The sequence below is a fragment of the Enhydra lutris genome, unplaced genomic scaffold (genome assembly GCF_002288905.1).
Source record: "Enhydra lutris kenyoni isolate GAN:26980312 unplaced genomic scaffold, ASM228890v2 scaffoldscaffold8, whole genome shotgun sequence".
Classification (NCBI taxonomy): Eukaryota; Metazoa; Chordata; class Mammalia; order Carnivora; family Mustelidae; genus Enhydra; species Enhydra lutris.
The window spans coordinates 28,030,816-28,051,143 of NW_019154092.1; the positions used below are offsets into that span (position 1 = coordinate 28,030,816).

At 36.5% G+C, this 20,328-nt stretch overlaps 1 protein-coding gene across 1 annotated transcript in view; it reads left to right on the forward strand.

Moving 5' to 3' along the window:
- Positions 1-20,328, forward strand: part of LOC111142412 (additional sex combs like 3, transcriptional regulator) — a 150,275-nt gene that overhangs the window by 28,979 nt on the left and 100,968 nt on the right. The window contains exons 3-4 of the mRNA XM_022495480.1: positions 8,066-8,174; positions 9,438-9,546. Of these exons, the coding sequence (XP_022351188.1) occupies positions 8,066-8,174; positions 9,438-9,546 (218 nt within the window). The remainder of the gene's footprint in view (positions 1-8,065; positions 8,175-9,437; positions 9,547-20,328) is intronic.

The window sequence follows — 20,328 nt, forward strand, 5'->3', positions numbered from 1 at the left end:
GGCTGCATTGGAGCAGGGAGATATTGAAGGCAGGGTTGGGGCTATAGGACTGTTCTCCTATGAGGCAAATAATGTTTGAATTGGGATGTGAGGAAGCAAAAAGGTAAATTGAAAAATGAACTTTGTTGAGGCACCATGATTTGAAGAGTCTGAGAAATCCTTCAGTCCTGGGTGATGAGGGGGAGGATAGTACCCATCACTCAGTGAGAGAAAAAGAGAGACAGGAGGAGGTTCACCACTGGGAGGATGAGTAAGATGACCTTTATTTGGGGGAATATTACAAATACATAGTATTTTCAATTACATGTGGATACTATTTGTGAATTTGTCAATGCTATTCAAAGTGCCTGGATATGTTTTTCAATTTTATAAATTTACACAGGGAAAATTACTCACCACGGTGCATTATTTTTTCCACAGAGGAATAGATATTTTGTATACCTTTAAAATAATATTTTAAGCATTTGGCTAATAAAATTAAACATTCCTGAGAGTATAACTGTTAGGTGCTTTTTCCTAATGATCTTAGTGATAAATATAGTACAGCATTTCCTCAAGTATATTTCTTGGCATGCTATAATAGGGATGTTGCTAAATGTTGTGGTGGGAAGGATTTTTTTTTAAATTGTTTATGCTTAGGAAACAGTGAGTTAAGGAGGTTTCCTAAGTAGGAGTTTTTCAGACTTTAGTATATATTGTTACTGTATTTAGTGATTTTGCGAAGAATGCAGCACGCTGCTTTTCCGAAACTCGTTTTGACAGTTCTTTTGCAGCCACACATGGGACTAGTATTCCATAGAACACATTTGGAAATGCTGTAGTATTAGCCATTGCTAACAAGTTGGGGGAGGAGGAGTACAAGTAGAATGTAGAAATTTACATTTTTATATGAAACTAATCAATCATACCAAATATAATTATTTCTTAATATATGAGCTCCACCATTTTATTTTGGAAGATACATTTTTTGGCTTAATTGAGAATATTCTCTTTGAGATTGCTGTGATGGGGAAAATAGTATAAAGGCCTGAAGAGCCGCCAGTGGCCCTGGGTTAGTTGCCTCTGCATTGGCGTTGGTGACATAAGAAATTGGCACTTGATTCCATCTCAGTCATCTCCCTTGGAATAAACTAAGAACACCATTTAAATTTGAAATGATTTTCCTCCTGTGGTGCCACATGCCTCAAGGCTCCTTTCTCCTACATCCCTTGTCATTTTGTATGTATTCAGAGAATTCACTTGAGTTCAGCCTGCATTTCTATTATGTGCAAAGTACTGTCAGAGTGCAAATTTATTTCAAGATTAACTGGACCTAGATAATGTGCTTAATGTTTATTCAGTTAATGGATTGTGTTATTCTTTAGTGATCCAGTTCTATAAAGAGACATCTCAGTTGTGGACCTGAATCCTCTACTACATTCTCTCATTGTTCTTTCTTTTCAGTTTGAATAGGTAGCATTATCTGAAGGAGACAAACAGCAATGTCCTCTTCAGCAGCCTAGTTCTTAGAATAATGAAGTCCACCCAGAGGGTCGTCATTGCTATAGGTGGCACTGAGCGAAGAGGGAGCCAACCACGTTTACCATTTGCCAGCATCTGGCTTTCCTTTGTGTGTTTGTATCAAGTGCTAAATATTCTTTTTTGGCATCCAAAGTTGATTAAGTGGAGGAGGCAATTGTGGGGAGAAGAATGTGGGGGGATTGGAAAAAGCATGGGCTTTGGAATCAGAATGGAATTTGCATTTCAGCTGTATCACCTAGTTGTCCTTTGACTGCAGTAAGTCTTCATCTCTCAGCCTCAGTTACATCTGCGACGTCGGGCATCATGCGTACATTTCGTGGCGGCCGTAAGGAATATAGAGAATAGGGAGGAGAGCCCAATCCTGTTACAGATGCTTGGCAAATGGCAACCATAATAACAGATATTTATTATTATTCTTTTCCTTCTGCCTTTACTGAATAATAAGTTATTTTCAATATTATTTATATGTGAAAGGCTGTGGGGTTGGAGTGGAAGCTCGTTCACGTCTTCTCTTATTTTTGCTCATGAAACGAAAGTGGAATTAGACAAAATCTTACCTGAACCAATTCTTTAGACAAGTTAGGAAATATTTAAATTCTTTTCATTTGCCATCCTTTGTCCCTTTAGATGTTGGTTGCTTTGAGGAGGAAGCGTATTCATAATAATAACTCACAATTTTCAAACACTTACGGTATGCCAGACACATTTCTAAATGTTTTACATGTTTTAACTCATTAATTCCTCAGAAGAATCCCTTATGAAATAGTGACTTTTTTGTTATCCACATTCTGTACTCCAGAGAGGTCAAGTCTCGAGTCACACAGCTAGTAAATGGTGTAGCCTCTGTTGAACTCAGGCTGATGAGCTCCAGAAGCCACAGCCTTATCCATTGTGCTCTATGGCCTTTCCTGGAATAGCAGCGGTAACGGGCACACAGAGAAGCAGTGGCCGACGTCCAACTAGACGTGCGGTGTGTGTTTGCTCAGTGTCTAGTAAAGCAAAGATTTATAGACGCCTCACCTCAGGTTTTAGCTGGAGGTCTTTAAAAATTATAATTTGGGTTATAGGCTTTAGTTGATATTTTTATAGGCCCATTGCTCAATTTCCTTATGCTGTTTTAAAAGAATGCTAAGCAAGCCCTTGTCCCTGTTGTAATGTTTTAAGAACCTTGTCTCCTAAAACAAAAGGTCAATTTAATGAATATGGTTGTATGAACCCCTGGAGTCTATCTGGTGGCAGCTTGGTAATGTCTCCAGAGTGAATGAAAGGTCTAAGTTCAAATCTCTGTTTATGTTTTGAGAAGACTATCTCTTGATACTGTTCAAGCCCATCAGAGCCATGTGTTTAGGTCTGGAGTCTGAAATTGTTTCTCTAAATTTAAGAATTAACTTGCACAGCATATGTCATGTGACAATTACTTCATGCCTCAGTCTGTCCACTTCATAAGAGCGCTGGGCCTACATTTCTAATTTTGCCTTAGAGACATGTTGAATATCGAAAATCATACGGATATTCTTCACATGGAAATACGCAAGGATCTTCCTATTATGACCCATGTCTTGAGTTAATTGGTTCTTCCCTATTTATTTTTATATTTTTAAAACTCTAATATTTGTTATTTCTTGTATGTCTGGGCTCATGAAAAATGTTCATTAGTGATCCTGGAGGCACTACAGTTTGGGACACTGTTTGTGTCTTCAAAATCAAACTTCAGGGTTGCCGTAAGTCATTTTTTGATTAACGTTCTATGTGCTGGGATTATTTATGTAACGTTTGAGGCTTTTAAGTTTGTTTTTTTTTTTTTTCAGTCCTTCCCAAGAGTTCCAGACTAGTGATGATTTTTCTCCAAGAAAATAGTTTAGCCTTGCCTTTCTATAAGGTTTTTTTAATCATCTAGGTTCCTGATTGAACCATGGATGTCCACTGTACCTTTGTGTGCTAAGGACTCATTGACACTCAATGGGTAGAAATAGTTTTTTCTCCTCCACTCGTCATGACCTGCCCTATTAAAGGTGTAAATAAATAGACAAACCCAAGAGTGCATTGCTCATTTTTTAAGATTTTAAAAACATTTTGGCGAAGTGTAACATATACAAGAGTTAGATGCACAAATCCTAAGTGAACACTTTAGATTTTCCAATAGTGAACGCAAGGATCCTCCCTCGAGAACTAAAATATCATCTGCACACCAGAGGCCCACATAATTTCCTCTCAAAAATATGTCCTCTAAACGATTAAAAAAAAAATCCCTTAAAGTTAAGGTATTCTCTATAAGCCATCAACACTGGAAGTACTTGAAAGGAGCTATTATGAATTTTTTTTGAAAAGAGAGTGAACGTATATTTGTTTCTGTTAATTTGTATTAATGACAATTAGCACAATAACTGTTAACACAATAAATGCTGCTTAACAGTTGCTTCTTGCATTTGTTGAGTTATTAGATTCACGTTGTTCAGGATTAATTGTTTGATGTTCCCATGTTTGAAAAATGAGATTAAAATGTTTTTAGGAAAAGCTTTCATGTGACATTTTTAAGAGATACTTATTAGTAAAGTAGTGAAAAATTTGGGTTACTTAAAAATATTGTACAGCATTATTACTTTATACATAAAGGAATGGAGGACCACAATTATGATATTTTCTTTGTCATGTCTATAAATATTCTTCCAATTGCATTCCCTGGCTATTTTTTTGTGGTTTTAAAAATTATTAAAATAGATAAGCCATCCATTCCCTTCACTAAGTGTGCACTATTAGTAAAATTTTATGTGTTCTGTCAGCAATTTGATGTGATAAAGCAATGGTTTTCCTGTAGTTCACACAGCACCAGGGCTCTGCAAAGTATCTCTGGGGGTTCTTTGATGTCTAGACAGTTTAAATTATGCCTGCTCCCCTGCCTCCAAATTCCACCCCTGTTCTGCTTCAGGGGTTGTGGGAAATGAAAACAAATCAGAAGGGTTCCACAACCCTACAGTCTAGGGAGAAAAACAAACAAGTAGAATAAGCTGTATATCTACCCTGGCAGGTGTATAGGGAAGTGCCCAATTACAGGAACCGTAGAAAAAAAAAAGAATTAGGGACAAATATTGTCCTTCTTGCTTATTTCTAATTATATTCCTAATATAGAAATACATGTGCATTGCAGACAAAGTCAAAATGTGCTCGAGGCATTAGAGAAGGAGGTTCGAGTTGCCTTTTACCACAGCTCCCCAGTTTTTCCTCCCCAATGGCAGCCAAATCTACAAGATTGGTGTGTTTCTTATGTAGTGTCCTGTTTATTGAAATGGTAAGATGCAGAATTGCATTCTAAGTTGAAAAACTAACTTTTTTTCCTTCCTTTTTTTCTTGGTTTTCATTTTAAAATTCGGGACACCATGATTCTTCCAACCCATCTTTTTAGAAAGTAAGTAACTTTTGAAAGTTCAGAGTTTTGTTGTTGTTGTGAAAATGTTGATGCTTTATTAGTTCAGGTATATATATACACATATACATAGTTTATTACAAAATTTTTAACTTTTAAATTTCAACCGAGTCAATTAACCCTTGCCTCAACCGTAAGTGAAATGTTTTTAATTCATTAAAAATATGAATTGTTACATAGGTGCTCATGCTATCTAAGAATACACTTTTTACATATATTTACCTCACCTTCCTTCACACGCACAGTAAATCATTTAAATATATATTCATATATAAACATATTTAAATATGTATGAATATAAATATGTTTTGCTTAAAGTGGGCCAAGGCATACTTTCTGGCTTTTTAAAATATGAAAATAATAAAAATATATAAATAAGACTTTTATTTATTAATGTTCAATGACAAGTTCATTAAGACATTCATTTCTTCAGGAATTGCAATCCAAATTTTCTAGACTGTGTGGAGTTGTTGAGAATAACAGCAATAAGTAAATGGTATGAAAAACTTTTAAAAAATTCATTTTCCTATGTGTATTCTGCATTAGATGAAAGTTACCTTTTATTAAGCATTTAACTCTATTGATGCTATTGTTTTATTGTTTTTAAATAAAATGGATCATATAATTAATTTTTTTTCTGTTCAGAAATGCAGGTGTTATGCTTACAATTAAGTGACTAATGAGCCAGTGATTTGAGATGTAAAATTTGCATTTTGTTGCAGATTATTTTCTTATTCTTCCAAAATGCAAATTCATTTAGTTTTGAAATAAAACAAATTTCAGATGTTTGTTTCCGGAAAGATTTGAGAGAATTATAGTGATCATTGAGACTTGGAGATATACTGTCATGTGATTGTGAAGTACATATTTTTAAATATTTCCATAGTAAATCTTGAGTTTATGGAATTAATAAACAGTATAATTTAATAATATATTCATGCTCAACAGAGCTTATTATTTATATGAAACTGGGTGCTTATCACTTATATTTGCAGCAAGCATAGCATTAAACTGCTACTTAATATTCAATTTATCTTCCAAAATTATCTTTCATTTACTGTACCTTAGAAAGAAAATGTAAATTATAGTGATGGTGAATTATATTTGTTCAGCATTGTTTAGTTGTCTTGAAATCTGTATTATTCTTTCATGTTCATCTTTAGGACTTTAGGAAAAAACAGGAAGAATGTGTGTGAGGTTCGATGTTAGGTGGACAATTTTATTGTTATATTTTTAAAAGTCTACATTCTTTCATTTTTATGTATTGGATTCTTTTTTACTTGTAGTGTTAACATCCTCTTGCCAAGTCCCTACAGAAAGTCTGTGTTTCTGACAGTTTCTCTAAATTAAAACTCCACAAATCTGGCATAATAATTTCCTAGCTTCAAATTGTCTGTGCTTTTATCTAAAGAGAAAATGACAAAAATAGGCATTCAGAGTGCTCAGCATAACATGTACAACATTATTTATCTGGAATTTGTTCATGGACAGAGATATTTCTGGGGGAAATGAATCTACTTTACTGTATAAGGTATGCCTGGCCCACTTGAAATATGAGCAGAAAGTCTTTTGCGAGGAAAAATAATGAAACGAGGTCTGTAAACTTGGAGAAGCTTCATGAAGAAAGATATTACATAAGCACACACATTGCAATTACCATGTATACTTTAGTGTTATTACTACATCATTCTCTGAACACATTCAGATTAGGGCGCTTGCTTCCTGTCAGATCCATTGGGATCATACTGACATGTTGGCACAGAGAAGCTACTTCCTAAAATAATACTGTGTTCTTCTTATTATAATACTCATAAACCTTTATAACTTGATGGGTTTATATGTCGTATATATGGGTTTATATGCCATACACACACACACACACACACGCACACACTCATATATTCACACATATACATATGAGTGTGTGTGTATACACATACATACAAAGGAGATATATATTTTTTTTTCACTTTTTTTCATTTTATTGGTGGGTTTTCATAGTAGGTAAGAGATTTCCTAATTTTCGTTTTTAGAAACTCTTAATTTAGAAACATAAAATAATGTTTCTTTCATGGAAATTCAAACCTTCCTATCCTAGAGCTCCATAATCTTATCTGAGAATATTTTGGGTTAAATACACAGAACCTGTAAAACACAAATGGGGTGGAGTGGGGCTTCTCCTCAATAGTGGTTCAACCAAATATTGATCTTTCAGCATATTAGGAAGTAAAATGTACATGGAAGCGTAAGTAAGTGAAAGTAATAATTCTGGCTCTAAATTCTAGTTTATGCAAACAAAACCCAAAAGAGGTTCTAAAGTCTACACCAGAAAATACATAACACATACATTTTACATTTTACAAACATCTTTCTTAGGTATAATGAATACATTTCAATAATGTTTGTACAAATGTGCTTTGAAATTTTTAATCATTAGTTTAATGCCAGTTGATATCTTTAAAAAATCTGTTTTCATAATTCCGTCACTTGCATCTATGCTACAGAACATAAAGCTGGGCAGAATTCCCAAACACTTATTTTTTTATTGACAAATCTGAAGAAGCTGTATCAGGTATAAACACAGATATAGATTTTTTATTTGGCCATGTGAGAAATGTAATCCTGTGGGTAACTTAAACACTTGTAATTTCAAATCAGTTCTTCCCTGGTTTCTCATTATTCTTTTGTTGCTTTTCAACCTATAGGATGGAGCTGTCCTTGAACTTGGTTTATTTGATCACTCAAGTGCAACCATCAAGTTGTCTGTAATATTTAAAAACTGAGGCTTCATGGTATTATTTGTAAAATAACAGCACATAAACATTTGGGCTTTGGTTTCTTTGATATAGAGCGTTGGTTGCTTTATGAATAAAAGCTTAATTTCAATTCAGGAGACTTTTTGCCTGAAGCCTATAAGACAGATGCATCTGATTAACTTTGGCAAAACTGGACTGGCCTGTTATTGTAATGTAGATGTTTTCGGGGTTGGGAGGATATTTTAAAAAGGCATGTGAGAAGGTCTTTTTTTTTTTTTTTTTTTTTTGAGAAAGAGACAGAGAGCACCATTTTGCTACAGAAATTGCATCTCAGATTGCTTCACTTTTGCATACTTTTATTTTCTAGTGGAACTTCTCCATTAGCCTGTCTGAATGCAATGCTTCACACTAACACTCGAATAGGGGATGGAACATTCTTCAAAATCCCTGGAAAGTCAGGCCTTTATGCTCTCAAAGTAAGTCAGATTATTCTGCATATTATGTCTGTTATTACTGTGTATCATGCATTTTTTCAGACATGTGAAGGTAAACAAAATTAGATTTGGGTGAAGGGTAGAAAAATGACCCCTGTGCCTTTTAAATGTTTTCAGATGTCTTAAAAAATGATTTCATATTAAGAATAAACAATGACATTTTTCTTCAAGGAAAGCCTATCTGTGGTTTCTCTCTAACATATGGTAATGGAAAATAGTTGTGGCTTCCTTAAAATTCTTGATTCTTAAAAATTTACATGGAGGAGTGCCATGAATCTTCAGCCAAGGGTTTAAGATGATCACAGTTGCTGTAAACTATTTGACTTAATGACCATAAGCTGATATACAGACTTCACACCTGTATGCCTTTCTGTCTTTTATAAAAATAAACTTATCCGTTCATCTCAAAAAGATGCGAGTTTAAATTAATTATTCAATTTTAAAACAGCAGTAATATCAAGCGAATTTTAAATAATTCATACTTGTGTGAGAAAAATAAAGAAATAAAAAACTTCAGATAATGGAATCTTAATTATTTTAGTATAACTTCCAACTAGAATGGGAAATGCTGTCTAAGATGAAAAATTCCAGAGGATAAAAGCTGATGATCTACACATGGTTGTGTAACTTGGAACAAATAAAATCAGTGTATTATTTCTTATAAGTTAAAAATACTTCACTGCTATAATATATGATGGATTACATTTAATGTTCATTAATGTCCTTTGAGAAGGGCATTTTTAATGCTGAAAGTTATACCTGGCAAAGAAGCAGGGGTTCTTTCTCTGCTACTAAGCATTAAACCCTTCTCATTGTGTGTTTCAGAAAATTACACAGGTTAATTAAAAAGACTTGTATTATTTTAGTTGCTTTTTGTAGCTACTTGGGTATTTAATTTACTGGTAAAATTCTTACTTGTGAAGCCATTTCCTAATATAAGGAAGACTGTAGAATTGAAAAAAAAAAAGGTAACAATGTATACCAAAAGGAAACTTTTATATAGATTTTAAAAGACCTAAAAAATCATCTTGTGGCAGTGTGCTTTTCCCAGTGGTTTGGTTTGGTTTGGTTTGGTTTGGTTTTTAAAGGAGTGATTTTACATTAAGATATAAATCTGTTGAAATTCCAAATCACAAGTAACAGTGGTAATACGTTAGGATCCTGAAAATATATTAAATGTTTTCAGTTGCCAGTACATCTCCATCATAAGTCTTCATTTTTTTTTTTCTTTTTAAAATAATATAGAAAGAGGAGTCGTCATGCCCAGCTGACGGAACATTGGATTTAGGCTGTGAGTCTGAACTGGATGGCGCGGAAATGGCGGAGGCCAATGCCAGCGGAGAAGGAGATGGAGGTGTGTGTGAGGAATGTCAAGATATAAACCTTATTCTCTTAAAAGTTATACAGAATTCCAGGAATTCACTGATTGAATTCCCAACCGTTAGAGATACAATTCCTTCTCTAAGTGTTTACCTCCTGCATAGATTCATCATCAAATAATTTTGATTCAAAAGGTTGGCACGAAAGGAAAGTATGCATTCTTTGCCTTTTATTTTTTTTTTTAACAATAGGCTTTTCTGGATAATATTCTTGAGTGTTATCAGTATGTTTCTCCTGTAAGGTGAGAGTGTTGCTGGAGTTATCTAGTGGTTTTATTCTTCTGTGAGGCAGAGAATGCTAATATTTTCTCTCTGATTGTGTTTCTCTTTCCTGTGATCACGAGTAGTTTTGTGACAGCTTCGTTCCTAGGTTTGTCCTTTGTAAATGAAGCCTTGGATTAATATTCCTCCCAATGAAACATGGGCCAAATAAGTTCTATTCTTTCGAAACTCTTTTGAAAAGTGAGTGACCCTTCCAGAATTCTAAGGGGGCATTTTCTGCCTCTGAATTCTATCCAAGTTAATTCGTTTTTATCTTTCTTGAGACATTTACATTATGATTCCATTGGTGTGTATAATTTCCGTACTGCAGTTTTAACAAATCTTTGTTCCACCAACGCTGCTGGACTTTTTCCTACCCTACCCACTAGTCCCACAGAGTGGACCCAGAGCATGATTTTGGGAGGAAGACTGTGTCATTAAAGCCTTGGTTGGTGGACTCATAGAAATCAGTAAATTATCTTTAAACAAACAAACCTTAAAGGATCCTTGCAGAAATATCGTATTTCAGTAATAGCCCAAAGCCATTCATTTTATTAACAGCCATAGGAGTCTCTTTGTATTCTGACTGGACACTTCTGCCCTTTAAGCTGGTCTGCTTTCTGATAGTCCCCATGAGACTTATTTTGCTTTGGTGCCTATCTGATCTGCAATAGAGGTTGTGAATTAAGGTAGGAAACAACAGATTCTTTGTAAAAAAGGCTGATGTTGACTCTGTAGACTTCTTTTTTTTTTTAAAGCCAACTTTCACTGAATTTGTTGTCCTGATCCTTACACCTTTTAAAAAAACTCAGCTCCACACCGTTGTGTGCTAGTACTATGAACTTCGACAGGTCCTTGTGGTTACAGAGGGAACAAGGAAGATGCATAGCAATTTCTGCCTTTCTGGAAGGGCTGGTAAGTGGGGCAAACTGTTTCTCTTTAGGAGGATGAAGGGGAATCATTGGGTCCTTCCTCTTATTGCCCTGCCTGCTTTAGTGACCACGGTGTGCTCTGTCTCTCTCTCTCTCAACCTGTATATTGAGCTTCTCTTATGTGCTGCATACTGTTTTCAGCACTGCAGTTTACGCAGTAAAAAGCAAGAACAAAAAGAGACCTCTCACAGATCTTAGGTTGGTAGAGAGACAGGTAATAAGCAAAATAAATGTGTAAAATGTGTAGCTTATTCAGTGCCAAAAAGTGATATGGGGCAAATTGAATGAGATGAGAGAGAGGAATACATATGAGAAAAGATCTGAAAGGAGTTAAGGGAGCAGGTATTTAAGGGGAAAGAGTTCTAGGTGAAGATCCAGCTATTACAAAGGCCTTGAAGCTGGAGAGTGCCTGGAATGTTCCAGGAATATCAAGAGGCCATTGTGGTTGAAGGCCAGAGTGAGCAAAGGAGAGGATGGTAAGATATGAAGTCACAGAAGTTATGGGGCCAGATACTATAGTGCCTTGATCTTGCCTTTTGCTTTGAGCAAGATGTTCAACTCTTACAGGATTTTGAGCTAGAGACAAAATGATCTCACTTAGATTTTAGCAGGAGCAAAGTATAGCGGAAGTGCTAATTACAGAAATATATATGGGGGTGGGGATAAAGGACAAAAACAGAGGGAGGGGCAGTTAGAAAGCGATTTCCATAATCTAGATAAGAAGGGATGGTGGTTTGAAAAAAAAGAGTAGCAGTGGATGTACTGAAAAGTGATTGGCTTCTGGATATGTCTGAAGCTAGATCCAGGAGAAGCTGCTGGAATTAGCATGGTTAGGCAATAAAGAAAGGAGTTGGAGATAACCCCAAATTATAAGTGTTACCAAATAGAAGAATTAGCACTCTCTTTAACTTAGATGGAAAATCTGCAAGTGAATTAGTTTCAGGGGCAGCGGGTTGTTGATCAGGAGTTCAGTTTTGAACATATTAAGTATGACATTCATTTTTACCACCAGAGTGGATGTGTTAAATAATTGGACATATCTGTCCTGAATTTATGGGAAAGACTTTGCTGGAGATATACATTTGGAAGTGGTTGGTTTACAGACAATATTTAAACACGAGAAACTGGATGAGATCACAAAGGAACTGAAGGGAAATAGAAAAAAGAGAAGAAGCCCAAAGACTGAGCTCAGGGATATTCGAATTTTAAGAGCTTGGAGAAGGTATGGAAAATAATTACAATAAATGAGACTGAGGATAAATGGATAGGAGAGCATGTTGTCTGTTCTGGAAGCCAAGTAAAGAGAGTGTTTCTGGAGTGAAAGCACCTCAAATGTGTTAGATACTTGTAGATACACAACTCATAATGAAGACTGAGCATAACCATTGGATTTAGCTTCTTGAGGTTGTTGATGAACTTGACAATGACAATTTCTTTCTAGTGGAGAGACCACAGCCTGCATGGAGTGGGCTCAAGAGAATGGGAGACAGAAATTAGAGACCCCAAATGTAGCTGATGCTTTCAAGGATTTTTCAGGTAAAGGGAAGAAGTGAAATGGGAAAATGGCTAGAAGGGAAAGTGGAATCCAAAAAAGTAATTTTTTGATATGAGAGAGAAGCAGGAGAATAATTCTACACTGATGCGTAAAATCCAGTTAGGAGGAAAATTTGATAATGAGGAAGTTGTCCTGTGGCCATGTGCTTGATTAGAGGAGAGGAAATGGGATCTGTTAAATGGATGAAGAGACTGTCCTTATTTAGGGGTATAGACAGGTGCTCTAAGGAAGCAGAGGGAAAAAGTCAGGGTATTTGGATAGAAATGAAGGTAGGAGAGTATATGTGGGAGGGGCTTATGGAAATTTGCTTTTTATTGCTTCATTTTTCTCAGTGAAATAGGAAACAAGTTCTTCAGCTCAGGATGAGGACCAGGGAGGTAGTTTTGCAGATTCAGGGAGACTATATAAAATGTTTGTCTAGAGTCAGGCAGCATTAAGTATACTCTCAAGGTTGCTAATTCTGAATTTAATACAAGACTAGCCAACATGGTTGTACTTTTTCCAGTCATGTTCATGACCACTGTTACAAGTGCAGAGTCGGTACAGAGTCGGACTTGACCATGGTTGGGATTTTGCCAGGTGTGAATGAAGAGGTGAGAGAGGGATGAAGGAGTTAAGAGTACATGAAATGGAGTGGTTAAGATCAGTCTCCATGGTAGTTGAGGTGGTTGTGGAGGTGAGTAAGGACATGATTATGTGAGGGATGACGTGAAGCGGGAGGTCTTCTTGGAGTGAAAGGATTGTTTGATATGGTGTTCTACAGAAAATGAGTTAGAAGGACAAATGACTTGAGAGACAGGAAATTGAGGTTAGGAAAATATTATGGAATGTATGTCGGAAATGAGAGGAAAGAAAGAAGGAACCCCGGTGTAAGGCTGTCACAAATGGTTGGAGCGTTCACGCTCTTCTGGAGTGGCCTGACTGAAGGGACCATCAGCTGCAGCTGAAATTCAGCAGCCCTCGGTTTGCCCAGCCTCGTGTTATGGGATGGAGCTGAGTCTGGAATAGAGGTCACCCATCCCATTTCCAGGCTCAGTAGGACAAGATGTGTGGAAAAGAAAGGGGCTTCCACCTGAGAGGGTTCTAGGGGAAGTAGTGGTCATTGGAGAGAGCCAGGTTTTTTGTAACTCAAGACGTGAAGGGAAGTTTTCAGAGAAAAGATGGAGGCTCATGTATTTTGGAAATTGACTACTACTGAATTTCAGAGGAGACAGTGGGAGGGTTTTAGTGGCTAGAAAGGGGCGGAGGACCAGGCAGGAGCATTCAGCCAATAGCTAAAACAAAGTAGGGAAAGAAAACTCCCCTAATTTGAAATGTGAATAGGAACATCACAAAATAACGCATACCTGCACATCTCCAGCTAATGTGACCAAGATTAAATTTTCTGGTCTCTCCTTTGAAGTTGCATTAGAGAAATTGTTTTGGGGAATCATTGAACGGATAATAAATAGCTAGTTTCCTTGAATATTCCTTGACTTTCCCACTTTTGTTTGCATCTTAAGGCAAACCACAATTGCTTCTTTTTAGGACAAGGATATCTCCTATCCACGTAAATACCATATATTTCTGTGTATAACCCATCAAACTTGCCACACTTAGATATTGAAAAGCACTGCCTCCACTGTCCAGACTTTGTAAGCCATATCTGGTTTAATCCTCATAATGTTCCTATGAGATAAATAATCTTTCTAGGCTCTGTTATTTTTTTTTAATTTCCTATTTTTATTTATTTATTTATTTTTGCCTGTGAGAAAACAAACTTAAATATCTCATCCAAGTAGCAAGCATAAAACCCAGGCTCTAACTGCCGTGATCGTCCCTTGGAATCCCAGGGAACACTGTTAGCCAGGAGTCATTGATACAGTTTTGCTTTTCCCACATTTGTGCAAATCTGTTCTGACTATAGACTTGAGAATTTGACAAAGAGGAACCCCTGGCTTATCTGAATTAAGGAGTGGGATACCACATGACTTCTTACAAATCAATAATACAGTTCATGAAACTGAAGCAGTTCAGGTGATTTCCTTGCTGATTTTGTTTCTAATACATATTTGAACCAGAAGTTAGAATGGATACAGTTTCTGTACTTCTAACAGCTGTACAAATATACTTTGAAAATATAATCAGAGAGAGGGAGAGAAGGTGGGGGAATGTGTGGGGTTGGGAGCCAGGGCAGGGAGAGAATGAGAGGGGAAGGAAATGGGGAGGGTCCCACCATCTGTTTTTTTTTTCCTTCTCCTCTCCCATTCCTCCTTTGGGATGAAAGAGTGGGAAGTGCTGGGGTGAATAATAACCATCAATTGGTAACATACCCTTGTGGCAATCCAAAGAATAAGCCTCTGCTACCATAGAGTTCTTTCACATTAATAAATATCAACTGACATTCGCTGTACCATTAAACAGGGTAAGCACAGAAATATTTCTTTTTAAAAAAAGACACTTAAAAAAAACTGGTAGTAGAAAATCTTAGTAGCTTGATTCCAATCAATAACAGTTGAAATTTTAGATCTGAGATGATAATAGTAATGCTTGAGGCCTCTTCTTGCAATCAATTGGCCAGAGAAATATTCTTATTAAATGGATGGTCTTTTGCCAAGATACTCTGTTTTAAAGTTTTTTTTAAAAGTTTTACAGTGTGGGGAAGGTGGCATATTATTGATTATAGGATTTGCAAGACACACAGAACTATAATTTTGTGTATGTTTCTTTGACTCCTACCAAACAGTTTCTCAAGTTAATAAGAATTAGACATACAGACTCCAGAAAGTAAACTCTTCAGATGTCACAGACTTTAGCTCTGGAGATTGAAGAGTGATTTAGGTGAATCACTTGATATATCTCTGTTGACAACCCATAACCATTTATGACAATATAAGTATAGATCTCTGTCACCCAAAGAAAATATTTTGAATTTTATGGGCTATTTTAGTCAGAGATCTATGGGTATATTTGTGTCGGAGTTGTTTTCCGAGCATAATACAATGGTATATCATGAGTTTGCTCACACATATTAAGTTGACTTACAGTGCATTCCTGGCTGCAAAACCCATACATATTTTATATGAAATGATGCCATCACTAGATAGTCTTCACCCTCTTCACCTTCTATTTATAAATTGTTATTAGCAAGAAAAAAATGAATTTCTCTTTCCATGGCCCTGATTTATATTACAAGTTTAAAATCAAAAGCGACCATCCTATTTATTAAAATAAGGAAACCAGAGAATGTACAATTTTCATCCACAGAGATCAAAAAAGGTTCTGCCTGTTATTAACCCTAATGGCTTTCAGGGAGGAAGCAGCACTCTAGCGGGGGAATTAGTATTTTAAAAGTCTCTATTTAGGGGAAAAAATTATAGAGAACATATACCCTATGTTTTAGTCCTTAGATCCCAGGGTAAATAATGATTCCAACATCTGAAGAATTTTATATGGTCCTTTTTCATTATTCTTTACGGCCAGCTTTATAAGTGGGTTTCTGATCGTATGATTCTTGGCAGGGTTGTGTTAACTTAATGAAACATTATTCAGCTCACTCTTTGTTTTCATTGGCTCGGAGGCCGCAGTTTAAGGGGTCTTTTTTCAGAAGTGAAAAGTGCTTTAAGATGGCCTGAAGTGTGTGGATAGGATCTCTGTTGAGACATCAATTACACACAGATGAGGAGCCTCCTGGAGGAAGTGAAAAGTGTACTAATGAAGGTTTACGTGCCCTCAGGGAGTAGTCACACTGACAGTTTATCAGTGGCAATTTTATAGAAGGGATCAGGGAAAAGAAAACGAGGGGACTGTGGAGTTGTGACGACAGCGTTTCGAGTAACTTTGGAGGACATTGGTAACCTCTTTGGTGTTTCTTTTCTTGTGGTGGTATCGGTCTTATTGGGCTGGGGGTTTTTCAGTAGTTAGTCTGTGGTTGCCCCCACGTGATGGTACTTAGGATGGAATCTGTGCCTTCATCTGGGTGTTCAGGATGCACTTCTACCTGCCAGCCACTCCTTAGAATCTTGCCCATGAGGGAAGGGAATTATTTCAGCGGTTGGACCCGGTCCCCTGATTTTCTTAGGTTAAGCTAATTTGCCTTTGCTTTAACATTTCTTTTTCCTTAACAGCTTTGTTAGCTCATGGAGACACCTGTTCTACATTGGTGGCCTAGAGAAACTTAAGTATGTGAAAATTATATTGTTTTAGTTACACATGGAAGAAAATATGGAGGAAAGAGAATACTCTTCACAGTCAGAAATGACCATTGGCAGGATATCAGACCTCCTCTGCCCACTCTTTCCTTTTTCTCCCTTCTTTCAACCCAGCCCACAGCATTCATGAGAAGTACGAGGGACTTCAAGTTCATGTGGGCTGGACCCCAAGCCAGCATTTGACTTAAGCCAGTCAATTTAGCTAGATAATATTCTAATAGTAAATGTCCAGAGAGATAGGAATCTCAGGCTCCTTTATATTTGTCTCTGTGTTTTGATAACCTTTATAGTCAAGAATGTTTTCCTTATGCTGAAATCTTTATGTGCATTTAATTAAACTAATTTTCTCTTTTTTCCCCCCTGTCTGATGATGAGGAACAGCTGGGCATCATCTAGATACCACCCCTTCATCTTAACTTCTTCAGATGACTTATCCCAGCTCTTTCATAAATTTTCGGTTTACTATTTTCCATTTCTTTTACCCATTAGGGACCTCTTTTTCTTACATACTTCCCCTTGAACTGTGAACTTTGTTCATGTATAAATGGATTTTGGTCAGTTTTAATAGTCTGGAGTCACAGAGGAAAAGAAAGTTTCAAAGTGTAGATAAAGTGACCCATTTAAGTGTACTTTTCCCTTCTTTTCTTGAGCTCTAAAACATTTCATAGTATCGAGATAAAGATTGCAAAGAGAGTGTGATCTCATAATAAAAGCAAACTTCCTCTCAAATAAAACCAGAATTAAAGATTTTCCCTCAGTTAACTCATCTTAACTAGCCAGCTTTCTGTTTGCTTTATTAGTTTATAATTAGTATATATGAACAAAGCACCCATTCTTTAAAAAGTAAAGTACTTTTTTCATTGGTGCCAGATAACCCGTTCTCTCCTTTTAAAAGTGACAGTGTATAGCCATTTCTCAGTTAACCATCTCAGTACCTTATCTAACTCCCTTTTATTATATACTAGAGTTGTCTTTTACGTGTCAGAGGATAAAGTACTTAGTGGTGATGCCCACAAGTGGAGGAAGCGTTTACCCTTGACCTTGTACCAACCTTTTAATGATACTCTTCTTGCTTGCTTCTTGCTGTTTATGATTTTCTGAGTGGATCGCTGTATTTCTGTGTAGATGTTTCAGGACTGTAACGCAGTGTGGAAGATCACAGGTATTGTGCAGCATAACAGAAATAGCTTCCACTGTTCTGCCCCGTGCAAGCAGTTCATCGTGTCACTGCTGTCCATAATTCTGACAGAGGAATCTATTCCGACACATCTGTAGGCTGTAGATGGACCGACAGATCTGGTACCTGTAGGGTATGCTTTTCCTATTAAATACTTTTATTTCTGGCTTGAGTTTCTCTTTTCTGAGTTTAGAGGGATATTTTTTATGAATACCCAGAGATATTAGTGTAACTCAATGGCTCCGGCGATAAATTGAGTACTTGTAGGAGGGATTCCTATAGCTGTACCCTCGGTGTACAAATGTTCTTCCTAGTTAACTTGGGAGCTTCTGTGTCCTGTCCAGGGCAAACCAAAGTGTCTGTGAACCATTGGGGGATCCTGTAACGAAACTGCAGTCCGTTCACTTCTGTGATATTGGATGAGCATCACTTGTAGCCTCTGATATCTGCCTGATTACATCTTGTTTAGGATCATGTTCTTATTGATAGAAATTGCTAGTATAATTATCATCTGATTAGCCATTCCTCTTATTTTATTTGCTCCCTTTTCTGCAAACCTCTTCTGCCTAAGAAGAGGGCTTTATTGGGCTAATAATAAAACTGGATATAACATACAGTAAAATTTTAAGTTATTTTAGTTATATTTTATTAGCAGATGATATTCTAAATATTATCGACTATCAATAGGTAAAATGTTTATGCAGTTTCCCCCTTGAAAGTTTCTTGGGGGAAAATTGCTATTTACGTTATTTTAATTCCAGTGTTTCTCTATGTAGTTGCTGGCCTTTCTTGGAATCTCATATGCTTTGAATGTTGTCCGTTGGAATGAGGGAAGTTGTTTAAATTCCAGTATCTGTACCTATCTTGGAATAAGGAATGCTTTTAGAGAAGGTAGTTCTCTTTCGTCTGGATTCAAAAAGGATTAAGGAATTACCTTTCCTCTGAGAGAAATGGAGTCTAGGAAAGATTTTTGGGGTCAGATGGGGTTTGCCTGGTCCTCATTAAATCATTTTTAACAGTTTTTGGCATGTATTTTGTTACTATGTATATCCAGAACATCTGATATGAGCAATTTCAATGTAAGTATGATACATAAAGTGGACACAATCCAAATATAAGCTTCTTTGATTATTTGCCATCCGAGGATACTTTTGAATTATGTGCTTGTTGATCTTTCAGAACAAATTTTAATTATCATTGGTAGGTTTTCTCACACTTGGTTTTCCTCAGATAGAATTAATAGTTCTATGCCACAGTTCCTAGAAAAAAATACATTTAAAAAAAGCTTTATAGGTCTTGGGTTTTATTCGCTGTTGTCCTCCACCATTCGATACAGTGTTTGGCACAGAGGTGCTCAGCAAAAGTTTTGCAACTAAATGAATGATTCATAAATAAATAAGCTTCCTCTAAGACTCAGTTCTCTTTTAAAATGTGATTGAACTCTAACTATGCACAGCGTTATCCCTAATACACCCTGTGCTCTTCAATTTATATCTTTTGTTTATAAAAACTATCTTAAGCCTATAGTGAATGTCAGGATTATTTCTACAGAGAACTATTTTGATAGCATCTAGTTTGATCAGAAAATTGAAAGGGAGTAATTGGAGGGAGAACTGATAGAAATGAAATGGATCAAAGGCTGTTCTGCCTGCCTGGATTAGACCTGGGAACACCAGTTACCTCTGATAGCCTGTTACTTATATCATGTGGTTTAGTGGGACATACAGCAATTAATATCATTGTTGCAGGGACTCTGTTGTGTGCAGATCCTGGTCTGTGGTGTGGTTCTGCCCTCACATAGCTCCTGCCATTTCAAATAAGCATTGTGATTTCTAATTTTGGCTTTCGAATTATTTTTATTTCACTATGGAAAAGCCCTAAACTGTGACTTTCCTCTTAAAATAAGGCAACAAGTCAGGATGGCAGAAAGAAGTTTATTTGCAGTGCATGGCAGGTCATGTGACTTTCCACCGATATGTGTAGTTTGTTTTGTTGTTTGGTTTTCATATTTTCCCTAATTGATTTTAGGAGGATTTAAAAAAAGTTTCATAAGATAAAAAAGAAATTCACTTTTTATGTATGCTTTTCCATAATAACTGAACTCTGTTTTGCTGACTTCCCCTTCCATGAATTCTTAACTAAAAACCAGTAATTGAATGTTGACATTAAAAATAGACACTTTAGATAAATTTCATTAAAATCAAATTTGACAGTTTTGCCTAATAAACATTTATAGATCAACTGCTCTGCACCTATCTTTGCAACAATGTGTAAGTCCCTGAGTGGCTGGACTTGTGGGTGGTGAGGCAGAGAAGCATCGTTTGCAGAGAGTGCCCTGAATACATACACTAGGTTCCAAAGAAACAAGACAAGGGGAGGAGTGAGTCTACCTCAGAGATGGGCATAGTCAGGAAGGCTTTGGGGGAAGCTGTTCCAGGTTGCTATGCCAAGATGAATTCTCCAGGCAAAGAAATGGAGAAGGGTATTTGGATGAGGGACAGTTGGAGCAAGTACAATAAATACAGCAAGTCACTGTGTTCAGGAAATACAGCAGGTTCTTGGTTGGTTGGATCAGAGAGGATGGGAGTTGAGGAGGCAGACAAGACTTAAGATGAGAGAGAGACAAAGTCAAGGTTGCGTTC